This window comes from Panulirus ornatus, chromosome 48, assembly GCF_036320965.1.
Source record: "Panulirus ornatus isolate Po-2019 chromosome 48, ASM3632096v1, whole genome shotgun sequence".
In the NCBI taxonomy this organism is placed as follows: Eukaryota; Metazoa; Arthropoda; class Malacostraca; order Decapoda; family Palinuridae; genus Panulirus; species Panulirus ornatus.
This window is the reverse complement of record NC_092271.1, coordinates 18,907,987-18,920,365: the sequence shown is the minus strand read 5'-3', so window position 1 is coordinate 18,920,365 and position 12,379 is coordinate 18,907,987. Positions and strand designations below refer to the sequence as shown.

Below are 12,379 nucleotides of genomic sequence, written 5' to 3'. Positions count from 1 at the left end.
ATGTCTATAAAGAAATGGCAATTCCTGTGTGGGTACAAAAATCTGAGTAAAGAATGCACAGTGTCAATTGTCAACAAACTTATAAAAGCAGGATTTAATCTAAGCTAAAGTTGCTTTCTGAGGATATCAAATAAGCTTTAAATGAAAACCCTGCTGTTCAATTATCAATGATTGTAACTGTATTACAGTTTAAAAATACAATACTTATCTGTGGCATTAATCAAACAATGAAAAGAGTACATTAATAAAGATAGGAAATATAATTAAAGCATTAGTACTAGAGACAATATGACTCTGCTTGCCATTTCATGACAAAAATGGCAGTGAAGAGTCTGCTGAATTGTGATAAACTAGTCATGTATCAGACTCGAGGAACCCTTAAACGACAAACTTGCTCATGGACAAATAAGTGTTATTATGAATATGAATGGTCTGAAGCATGTATATGGGGACTGCATGTTATTTGACAAAAAAATACTATTTGAACAAAATGATGGTGTCTGAAAGGGGCATTTGATGTATAAGCATGACCTGGGTAAAAAAAAAAGATACTGTACCAACAGATGAATGAGGAAACTTAATTGTAGGATACTATTATGTGAATCATATCTTTAATATATTACTTATTCATAGGCAACTTCTACAAATTGTGTACAAAATACAGAATTTGCTGCAAGCATAACAGTATGACAGGAAGATCACTAACGATAAAGTGCCTTTGTGTAAAATCACGAGCAGAAAAGTGGCTTTGTGTAAGAACAATTCAACATGAAAAAACTATGAATAAGCCCTTCAATCTTGGTAGGGTATGGCTCACCGACGAAAAATATATAAAAAGCAAAACAAATAACTATTCACTATTGGTCTAACCTGTGAGGAAGTTTGAACAGTGGTTTAGTAATAGCTGCATCTGCTCCTCTGCAGCATCAAAGCCGATGAGGATGTTGATAAAATCAAAGCCATAATCACCTTGCATCTTACGATACAAGCCCCTGACCAAACTGCACAGGGTCTATGGAAGAAAGAAAAAGCTAAGTATGATAATGAATAAATGTTCACTCATTAATCAACAACTTGTACAGAATAGTGAAAAAAAAAGCAAGTGTTTCACAGTCAAATCTCCAGATTATTAGAATCTAGTGCAGTGCTCCAAAATCTACAGAATGAAACAGTGCATCACTAACAGAGTTTATAGATATATTGATATACCATTATACAAGCACAGGATCCCTAAAATGGGGCTTCTACAGTTTTGAGGCTGCACTCCATGCAGGAGGAGGGAAATGGACTCCTCTGAAGTGAGTAGATCCTCAACAGACAAGACAATGCTCCATCTGCTGACAATGATGTAGCCTTGCCAAAGGAGACTTCTCAATTACCAGGCAGCCTGGTAACACCTGTATGTTTAAAGTGTCCACAAAAATATTGTTACCCTCATATTTTTTCTGAGGCAATATGTGCCTAATCTGGTTGCTGAGACTAGTGTTGCTAATAGCGTAAGCACCAGCGACCTGCCTATGTGTGCCTCAGGCTACACTGAGGGAAGGACATTCATATAACAGGTTTGTTTGTTTGCCCAGACTCACTTAAACTTAGAATGTACCCTTAACATTTCAATGGGAATGACTTAAGAGGGTTGGTGTTGAAAAAAAAAAAAATCCTCAAGAAGCACTTCTTTCCACTAAAAGATGGAGATCTTTTCTACATTGTCTGAGGTCCACCAAACAAGTTTAAGAAGTTTCACAGTTTTCAGTTGGCAAATGTAAAATATTTCAAAGCTTCTGTACATAATCTATCAACTAAATTACAAACAGTATCCAAAATCTTTAAGCTCCTTGGGGGCTGATGGAATTCCAATCTAGTTTAGAGTTCAATTTACTTAAAGTTTTATGGGTCACTGCCCACTCTAAATGGGATATCACTTTAATCACTATACTTCTGAAGAAATCATGTTAAGTTTGAAAAGGAAGTATTTGCATTTCTTAGTAAAACTTTATATAATGTTTTCCTTATCTTTCAACATGCTGAAGGAAATGGCTAGTGTTTCAGAGGAAACAAAGAAAATACCAAGAGTGATTCCATCATTAGCAAGTTATCATAGTGACTGGAAAAAATTATGTCTGTAGCCTTTGAAATCTCAAGAATGTGGTTCAATAATCCTAAAAGGCAGCTACATCAATGAAAAATGAAATTCTCTTACCATGACTTGAGTGAGCAAATTATCACTAACTAAATTTTCCACCATATGAATCAATGAGTCATACATTAACATTTTCACAGGTGTAGTCAACTAGTGGAAAGAAATATATGACAATAAAACCATCCATAGCAATGTCAACTCACCAGAAGAGCATTGACTACACGAATATGATGTTCATGAGCAAGCATCTGGACACATTTGGCAAAGAGTGTGTTGATATTTTCCTTAAGTCCCAGCAGCTGGTCAGATGTGCATCGACTAATTTCACCTTCTAATGCTGACATTTTTGGCTGTTAGAAAAGGAAATAAGGGGCTATACAATGGAACTAAAACAATTAACATTTGGAAAGAAGCTCAAAAATTTGTTTCTTATTCCTCATTACATTTCTATGTAAGAATGTCACAGTTAAAGTGAAAATCTTTATACAATATCAATAAATATAACTTAATTTGACATTAAAAATGTACATACATGAATTAGAGAAAAACAAATCAATGATGCCCCTATCATCTGTTCTAATCAGGAAGATCATCTAAGTCAAAAAATCTTAGCCTGGTTTAAGACCATGTGATAAAAAGTTTTAGCTCTCAGCATTCCATAGCACATACTTCCTGAATCTGCACATTCCACTAATAATAATACCCTACCCACAGTCATTAGCCTAAACAATGAATACAAGTCATGTAATGTGAAAACTGGGTATTATAATCAAAAGTATTCCACCTCAAAAAAGGGGTTTGTAATATTTTACATTACACAACTGTAATATCAAAATTGAATCATTATACAGGTTCTATGTTTTGATGTCTATATGCCTATCTATATCTTTGATGCTTGTTCCCTCCAAGAGCTCTCATCAAGGGGATGGCCACTGTAAAAGAGTCTCCACTTACCCCTGTCCTTACATGCCTCCTTCGCATACACAATTCCATGCATTCTTCCACCATTTCTCCCCCTCCAGTATTCTTTCACTATATTTGCCCACATCACAGGTGGTCTTCCCCTCACACCAACCCATTATACTTTAATGCACTTTCCCTATAAAATCCAGTCTTACATTCTTTCCACATGCCCAAACCACCTCAAAGTATTATGCTTCACCCACTCTACCACTCCACAATTCATTCCCTTTGCATTTCCTGCCATACTACATCTCATATACACCCTTCATTTTTTCCTTATTCAATCTCGTCATGCCACGTGCTCTTCTCAAGTGGCCCATTTCCACAGTCTGGATTCTTGATCTCTGTGACTCATTCCATGTTTCAACTGCACAGGTCAGGGTTGAGAGGACCGTGCCATCCCTTAATTGTCTCTTCACTTCCATTCTTACACATCTACCCTTCAGTATTCTATCATTGATGTTATTTTTAAAAATAACCAAAAAACTATGTAGTTACACAGTCTAGCACTTACAAACTTTTCTAAACCTACACAGTGCTAGTTGAAGAGGTTATCTACCTATCTATCTGTATCTCTGATGCCTGTTCCCATCTAGAACACCCACTAGGGGGTGGCCACTGCAATAGAGTCTCCAGAACAAGTGAACTCCAGGCCACTTCTTAGCCTCTAGTATTTCACCCTTAACAGGCCACTGGCAGAGAGCATTTCTAAAGCAATGTTTGAAGAGGCTCCTACCTAATGTTCCGACTGATTACTACCACTACCTACTCTATCTATCCATAGCTATGACTACTACCTAATGCTCCAACCCAGCACTCCTATCTACTAACACTATCTAATGTTTCTACCTAATGCTCTTGCCTAAGTGTTCCTACCTACCACTTTCATGAGCTGCTTCTACCATTCTGCCAAAAGGTACGGATAGTGCAATGCTCACCGCAGGAAAATCTAATGTTAGGAAGAATGAGCTGTGTGGGTTAAGAGCTGTCAAGTGTTATCCATATTGTTTTTAAAGAAGCCACCAAAGCATACCCTACTCATGGACTTCATGGATGAAAGAAAAAGAAGGAAGAGGAGATTAATTACAGAAACCATATCTATATAAAAAAAAAATCTATGATGTATCTGTATATGGCATTTCATAAAAAATTGATATCGAAAAGGGAAAAAAATTGAAGTTTCTAAAACAAGGTGCAGCAACAGCATCTGATCATTCTAGTGAGCAATCATTCAGTAGCAAATGGCAGCATCATCAAAGCAGGCACTTACACAAATATGGCTATATGATGGTGATATAAACCACATTCCTGTGTTCCTTATGGTTAGTAGATTTGGTAAGGTTCAAGTGGTTTCCAAAAGAGGGTAGATGATACAGTTATGCCTAAAATGTCTATGCTACTGCAAGGCTGAACCTCAATGAAAAAAATTTGATATCAAGATAAATATGCATAAACTGCATTTTTGTAGAAAAGACCTTGCATTGCAATCCAAGATGCTGCACAGGTCTCAACTATGATATGAAACAAGTCCAGTTTGAGAAACAGAATGCATACTATAGTTAGAAGAGGATGAAATACGAGTGAGAAGAGGAAGGAATGCAAGCTGAAGTATCTTGAGTGGAATCATTTACATAAGGGCAAATAGAGTAAAGCAATTAAAGAAAGATCATTCATGGAAAGAAGAAACAGGTTAGGTGACAGGACACAACCTTAAGGAACACTAATAATGACAGGGTAAGAGGATGAAGTTGTTCCATCAACGACTTCCATGACAGAACAACTAGAAAGGAAACAATCCATCACAGCATTACAGCATAGAGGCCAAAGGAAGAAAATTCGAAAGCAGAGACTTCTGTCAAACCCTGTCAAATGCCTTAGAGATGAACAGGGATTAGACAAATTATTACCTTCTCTCTACTTTTGAAGATTCCACATCTAAGCCTCCCCTTCCAACTTTACAGAACCTAAGCCCTCCCCTATATTTCTCTCAAGTAAGGTTTTCTTAGGTCTCCCCCTGTCACAGAAGAGAGAAGAGCACCAGCTGAACTTGCATCAAGAAAGCTATACGAGTGATCTGAATGATAGGAATGAGATTCTAAGCCTAAGTGAGAGTTCAAGATAGTTTCAATGACTTTGGAAATAACAGGAAATGAGAGTGATGGGACAATTGTTGGAAGGCGTTAGAATGGTCCCCTTATTAGGGACAGGCTGCACTAAGGCATTCTTCCAAGAAGGGAAAGTATGCGTTTTTAAAGAAACAAGGTTGCTCACAGCTACATTCCCATAAGACACGAGGAGTCATGCCATCTAGTCTACACTCCTTGCTCACTTGGACGACCTTAAGTGAGAAAAACATAAAAAATGGCTTAGGTAGAATGGAGGACTAAATGAGTAATCATCAAAATTCTTTACATTCATAATGACCCATTCAAATCCATGATATGATGCATATCTATCAAACAAAGTAGACCAGGCAAATGAACATTAAACAATTTAATTTATTTAACCTATACTTGTATTCAAACTAAATTTTAGCTGTTCCTATGACTGTTTTGAAAGTGGTTCTTATAATTAAAACCATTCAAATAACCCATTCTTAGAATCATAGCCATCTCCACAAGCCACTGTACCTTCAGTAAAAACAAATCCTCCCAGAAACGTGGGTTGTTGATGCAGGGGTCTGTACCATGAAACAAATCCTCATACATTTGGACAACTTTTTCTTTAAGATGTCGTCGTACCCCACCAGGCTTTAACTTGCTTCCCATGTTGAGTGTTCAGCCCTTCTCTTACTTATCAACCTGTGTAAAATACTACATCATCAGTATCCATTACACTTCATGTAAGCAGCAGCTGAGATACAAATCTATACATTATAATCACTGATTCTATGTTAGCACAAGATATGGTTCCACAGCTTACTCCTGTATCTTTTAATCATCTGGGAAACTGGCACACTACTTCCTCAAAACATATATGTCTACATGCACTGCCAATGCTCTTCATACACAATGCAGTAAGTGTTTATAGTTTATGAAATGAAAACCAGTACTAAGGTCAATCTTGATAAGCAATAAGACAGGCAAAAAGTCCTATAAGCCACCTATCCTCTAGTAACGATTTCTTAAAACAATCTGTAAACCTACGCACCACTGAATTCACTATGCTGGTAGAATACAGTAACACAATCTTCTGTTCATACATGATCAGGGGGTATCAAATGTGGCAAGGATGTGTGATGTCACCATGATTGTTTAGTTTGTTTATGGGTGGGGTGGATAGGTAGGTAAATGCAAGAGTTTTGGAGAAAGGGGCAAATATACAGTCTGTTGGGGATGAAAGGGCCTGGTAAGTGTCAGTTGCTGTTCACTGATGATACAGCACTGGTGGCGTATTAAAAAAAACTGCAGAAGTTGGTGATTGAGTCTGGAATAGTGTATGAAAGGAGAAACTTGAGAGGAAATGTGAATAAAAGAAAGGTTATTAAGTTCAGCAGGGTTGAGGATCAGTTAGTTAGGATGTAAGCTGAACTGAGAAAAATTGGAGGAAGTGGGGTGTTATAGATATCTGGGAGCAGACCAGGCAGCAAATGGAACCATGCAAATGGAAGTGAGTCATAGGGTGGGGGAGGGGGTCAAGGTTCTGGGAGCGATGAAGAATGTATGAAAGAAAGAACATTATCTACGACAGCAAAAATGGGTATATTTGAAGAAATGGTTTTTTATACATATTCGCCATTTCTCTTGTAAGTGAAGAATAGTACTCCCAACAATATTATATGGTTGTGAGACTTGGGCTATAGATAGTGTTGTGCAGAGGAGGATGGATGTGTTGGAAATGAAATTTTTGGAGAATAATATGTGGTGTGAGGTGGTTTGATTGAGTAAGCAATGAAATGGTAAGAGAAAATTGTGTTAATAAAAAGAGTGTGGTTGAGAGAGCAAAAGAGGGTGTGTTGAAATGGTCTGGACACATGGAGAGAACGAGTGAGGAAAGGTTGACAAAGAGGATTTATGTGTCAGAAGTGGAAGGAACAATGAGAAGCAAGAGACCAAATTGGAGGTAGAAGGATGGAGTGAAAAAGATTGTGATCAATCGGGTGCTGAACATGCAGAAGGGTGAAAGGCGTGCACGGAAGAGAATGAATTGGGAGGATGTGGCATACTGGGGTCAATATGCTGTCAATGGACTGAACAAGGGCATGTGAAATGTCTGGGGAAAACCATGGAAATGTTTGTGGAGTCTAGATGTGGCTAGGGAGCTGTGGATTTGGTGCATTATACTTGACAGCTAGAGAATGAATGTGAGCAGATGTGGCCTTTCTCTGTATGTTTCCTGGCACTATCTTGCTGCTGTAGAGGGGGGGGTAATGCTGTTTCCAAGTAGTGCAGGGTGGTGATGGGAGATGGATGAAGGTGAGTAAGTATGAATATGTACATGTGTGAATACACGAGGGTGAAAGGTGTGCAAGGAATAGAATGAATTAAAACAATGTGTTATACTGGGATCAACATACTGTCAGTGGATTGAACCAGGGTATGTGAAGCATCTAGGGTAAACCATGGAAAGTTTTGTGGAGCCTCGATGTGGAAAGGGAGCTGTGGTTTCGGTTCATTACACATGACAGCTAGAGACTGAATGTGAACGAATGTGGCCTTTGTTGTCCTTTCCTAGTGCTACCTTACGTGTGCACAGGGGGAGAGGGGTGCCAGTGCCATTTCATGTGTGGTGGGGTGGCATTGGGAATGGATGAAGGCAGCAAGTATGAATATGTACATGTATATATATGTATATGTCTGTGCATGTATATGTACGTATATGTTGAAATGTATAGGTATGTATATGTGCGTGTGTGGGCGTGTATATACATACATGTGCATGTGGGTGGGTTGGGCCATTCTTTCATCTATTTCCTTGCGCTACCTCGCTAACATGGGGGACAGCAATAAAGTATAATAATAAGAATATATATTTTTTTTTTTTTTTTTTTTTTTTATACTTTGTCGCTGTCTCCCGCGTCTGCGAGGTAGCGCAAGGAAACAGACGAAAGAAATGGCCCAACCCCCCCCCCCATACACATGTACATACACATGTCCACACACGTGTATACATACCTACACAGCTTTCCATGGTCCACCCCAGACGCCTCACATGCCTTGATTCACTCCACTGACAGCACGTCCACCCCTGTATACCACATCGCTCCAATTCACTCTATTCCCTGCCCTCCTTACACCCTCCTGCATGTTCAGGCCCCGATCACACAAAATCTTTTTCACTCCATCTTTCCACCTCCAATTTGGTCTCCCTCTTCTCCTCGTTCCCTCCACCTCCGACACATATATCCTCTTGGTCAATCTTTCCTCACTCATTCTCTCCATGTGCCCAAACCATTTCAAAACACCCTCTTCTGCTCTCTCAACCACGCTCTTTTTATTTCCACACATCTCTCTTACCCTTACGTTACTTACTCGATCAAACCACCTCACACCACACATTGTCCTCAAACATCTCATTTCCAGCACATCCATCCTCCTGCGCACAACTCTATCCATAGCCCACGCCTCGCAACCATACAACATTGTTGGAACCACTATTCCTTCAAACATACCCATTTTTGCTTTCCGAGATAATGTTCTCGACTTCCACACATTTTTCAAGGCTCCCAAAATTTTCGCCCCCTCCCCCACCCTATGATCCACTTCCGCTTCCATGGTTCCATCCGCTGACAGATCCACTCCCAGATATCTAAAACACTTCACTTCCTCCAGTTTTTCTCCATTCAAACTTACCTCCCAATTGACTTGACCCTCAACCCTACTGTACCTAATAACCTTGCTCTTATTCACATTTACTCTTAACTTTCTTCTTCCACACACTTTACCAAACTCAGTCACCAGCTTCTGCAGTTTCTCACATGAATCAGCCACCAGCGCTGTATCATCAGCGAACAACAACTGACTCACTTCCCAGGCTCTCTCATCCCCAACAGACTTCATACTTGCCCCTCTTTCCAGGACTCTTGCATTCACCTCCCTAACAACCCCATCCATAAACAAATTAAACAACCATGGAGACATCACACACCCCTGCCGCAAACCTACATTCACTGAGAAGAGCAGTGCGGTTTCAGAAGTGGTAGAGGATGTGTGGATCAGGTGTTTGCTTTGAAGAATGTATGTGAGAAATACTTAGAAAAGCAAATGGATTTGTATGTAGCATTTATGGATCTGGAGAAGGCATATGATAGAGTTGATAGAGATGCTCTGTGGAAGGTATTAAGAATATATGGTGTGGGAGGCAAGTTGTTAGAAGCAGTGAAAAGTTTTTATCGAGGATGTAAGGCATGTGTACGTGTAAGAATATATATACATATACATATATATTTTTTTCATACTATTCGCCATTTCCTGCATTAGCGAGGTAGCGTTAAGAACAGAGGGCTGAGCCTTTGAGAGAATATCCTCACTTGGCCCCCTTCTCTGTTCCTTCTTTTGGAAAATTAAAAACAAGTGGGGAGGATTTCCAGCGCCCCGCTCCCTTCCCTTTTAGTCGCCTTCTACGACACGCACAGAATACATGAGAAGTATTCTTTCTCCCCTATCCCCATATATATATATATATATATATATATATATATATATATATATATATATATATATATATATATATTATACATAATCGTTGTTTCCTGCGTCAGCAAGGTGGCACCAGGAAAACAGACGAAGAATGGCCCATCCACTCATGTACACATATATATATACATTAACACCCACATACGTTCATATACATACATATACATATCAACATATACATATACATACACACACAGACATTATATACACACACACGTACATATTAATACTTGCTTGCCTTCATCCATTCCTGTCACTACCCTGCCCAACAGGAAAACTGCATCGCTATCCCCTGCTTCAGCGAAGCAATGCCAGAGATACAGACAAAAAGGCCACATGTGTTCACACTCAGTCTTTAGCTGTCATGTGTAATGCACCGAAACTACAGCTCCCTCTCCACATCCAGGCCCCACAGACCTTTCCATGCTTTACCCCAGATGCTTTACATGCCTTAGTACAGTCCACTGACAGCAAGTCAACCCCAGTATACCACATCATTCCAATTTACACTATTTCTAGCATGCCTCTCACACTCCTGTATTTTCAGGCCCCGATCACTCAAAATCTTTTTCACTCCACCTTTCCACCTCCAATTTGGTCTCCCACTTCTCCTTGTTCCCTCCACCTCTGACACACATATCCTCCTTGTCAATCTATCATCACTCATTTCTCTCCATATGTCCAAACCATTTCAATACACCCTCTGTTCCCCTCTCAACCATACTCTTTTTATTTCCACACATCTCTCTTACCCTTTCATTACTTACTCAATCAAACCAACTCACACCACATACTGTCCTCAAACATTTCATTTCCAACACATCCACCCTCCTCCGTACAACCCTACCTATAGCCCATGTCTCGCATCCATATAACATTGTTGGAACTACTATTCCTTTAAACATATCCTTTTTGCTCTCCAAAATAACATTCTTTCCTTCCAAACATTCTTCCTCGCTCCAGAACCTTCGCCCCCTCGCCCAACCCACAACTCACTTCCACTTCCATGGTTCCATTCGCTGTTAAGCCCACTCCCAGATACCTAAAACCCTTCACTTACTCCAATTTTTCTTCATCCAAACTTACATCCCAATTAACCTGTCCCTCAATCCTATTGAACCTATAACCTTGCTCTTATTAACATTTATATATCTGGAGTGAAAAAGATTTGAGTGACTGGGGCCTGAACATGCAGGAGGGTGCAGATGACAAAATTATGTCACCTATGGTGAGACTGTATCATAATCTGTTGATGAAAGCGAGTAATTTTGTTGAGGAGCCTCTCACTCTAACGAACTCCTTCTATCAGGATCAGATGAAGAAAAGGCCTCATTTGTTCACATCCATTCTCTAACTGTCATGTGTAATGTATCATAACAGCCCTCAATCCATGGCCAGTTCCCACAAACATTTCTGTGGCTCCCCCACCAGCTTCATGTGCCCTGGTTCATATATATTATATATATATATATATATATATATATATATATATATATATATATATATATATATATATATATATATATATATATATTTTCTTTTCATGCTATTCGCCATTTAATGTGTTAGAGGTAGCATTAAGAACAGAGGACTGAGCCTTTGAGCGAATATCCTCACTTGGCCCCCTTCTCTGTTCCTTCTTTTGGAAAACTAAAAATTAGAGGGGAGGATTTCCAGCTTCCTGCTCCCTCCCCTTTTAGTTGCCTTCTACGACACTCAGGGAATACATGGGAAGTATTCATTCTCCCCGATTCCCAGGGACATATATAAATATATATATATATATATATATATATATATATATATATATATATATATATATATATATATACTTTTGCATTAATCAGCTTCAAATTTTCCTGATTATTATAAACCCCACCACATCTACCTAATCTGATCCCAGAGAAACGTTTTCCAACCCAATGGTGTTTAAAAGTACACAAACATCTTTACAATATATATATTAACCATAAAGTCATCTAAAATAATTTATACATGGAGATTTATTCACTTAAAACCATGAAAGTCATGTTAAACAATTTGTTCTTCAGAGAAGCAAGTATGCAGGCTTTAGCTTCAAATAAATTTTCCAGCCATAAAATACGTTGACAAAAATGTTTATCCTTAAAATATACATTTACAAGCACAATTCAAAATCCATAAATAACTCGTGCCATAATCATATTACCTAATTAAATGTCCTGAAGCTTCCTGTCATAAGCAACGCTCCAAATGGAACAGCAAGTCCAAACAATAAGTTCCTACAAGCAGTATAGAACAATCTGCGACTCAGGATTATGAAAATGCATATTAATTCACATGAATTTACACCAGTTACCAAAGCAATACTGTGGGGCCTTCATTAGGAATAAAATATCAGCCTCCCGCACACCCTGAGGATAATATTTAGAAATCACAAAATCCCGCCTCCTAAATCACTTCATTTTCAGTCATCACATCAGGGTTACGAAGAATGGTATCGCCTCTAATTCACTATTTGACTGCATAATCAATTTTTCATTGGACATATGATAAATGAAGTATCATATCATAGATACGTCGTAATAATCAAATCACCTCTTCCACCTCTCAGACAACTGGGCTGGGTACGTAAACAAACGTCAGCTGGTCGGGACAAATG

At 38.8% G+C, this 12,379-nt stretch overlaps 1 protein-coding gene across 2 annotated transcripts in view; it reads right to left on the bottom strand.

Annotated features, from left to right (window-relative positions):
- Positions 1-12,379, bottom strand: part of LOC139764181 (armadillo-like helical domain-containing protein 3) — a 43,256-nt gene extending 30,877 nt beyond the window's left edge. The window contains exons 1-4 of one of the 2 annotated variants that reach the window (XM_071690739.1): positions 12,316-12,379; positions 5,734-5,904; positions 2,344-2,490; positions 871-1,012 (exon numbers count right to left, since the gene is read on the bottom strand). In XM_071690739.1, the coding sequence (XP_071546840.1) occupies positions 871-1,012; positions 2,344-2,490; positions 5,734-5,871 (427 nt within the window). In that variant the 5' untranslated portion in view covers positions 5,872-5,904; positions 12,316-12,379. Of the gene's footprint in view, positions 1-870; positions 1,013-2,343; positions 2,491-5,733; positions 5,905-11,926 lie in introns of both variants that reach the window. The other variant, XM_071690740.1, reaches the window with a different exon arrangement.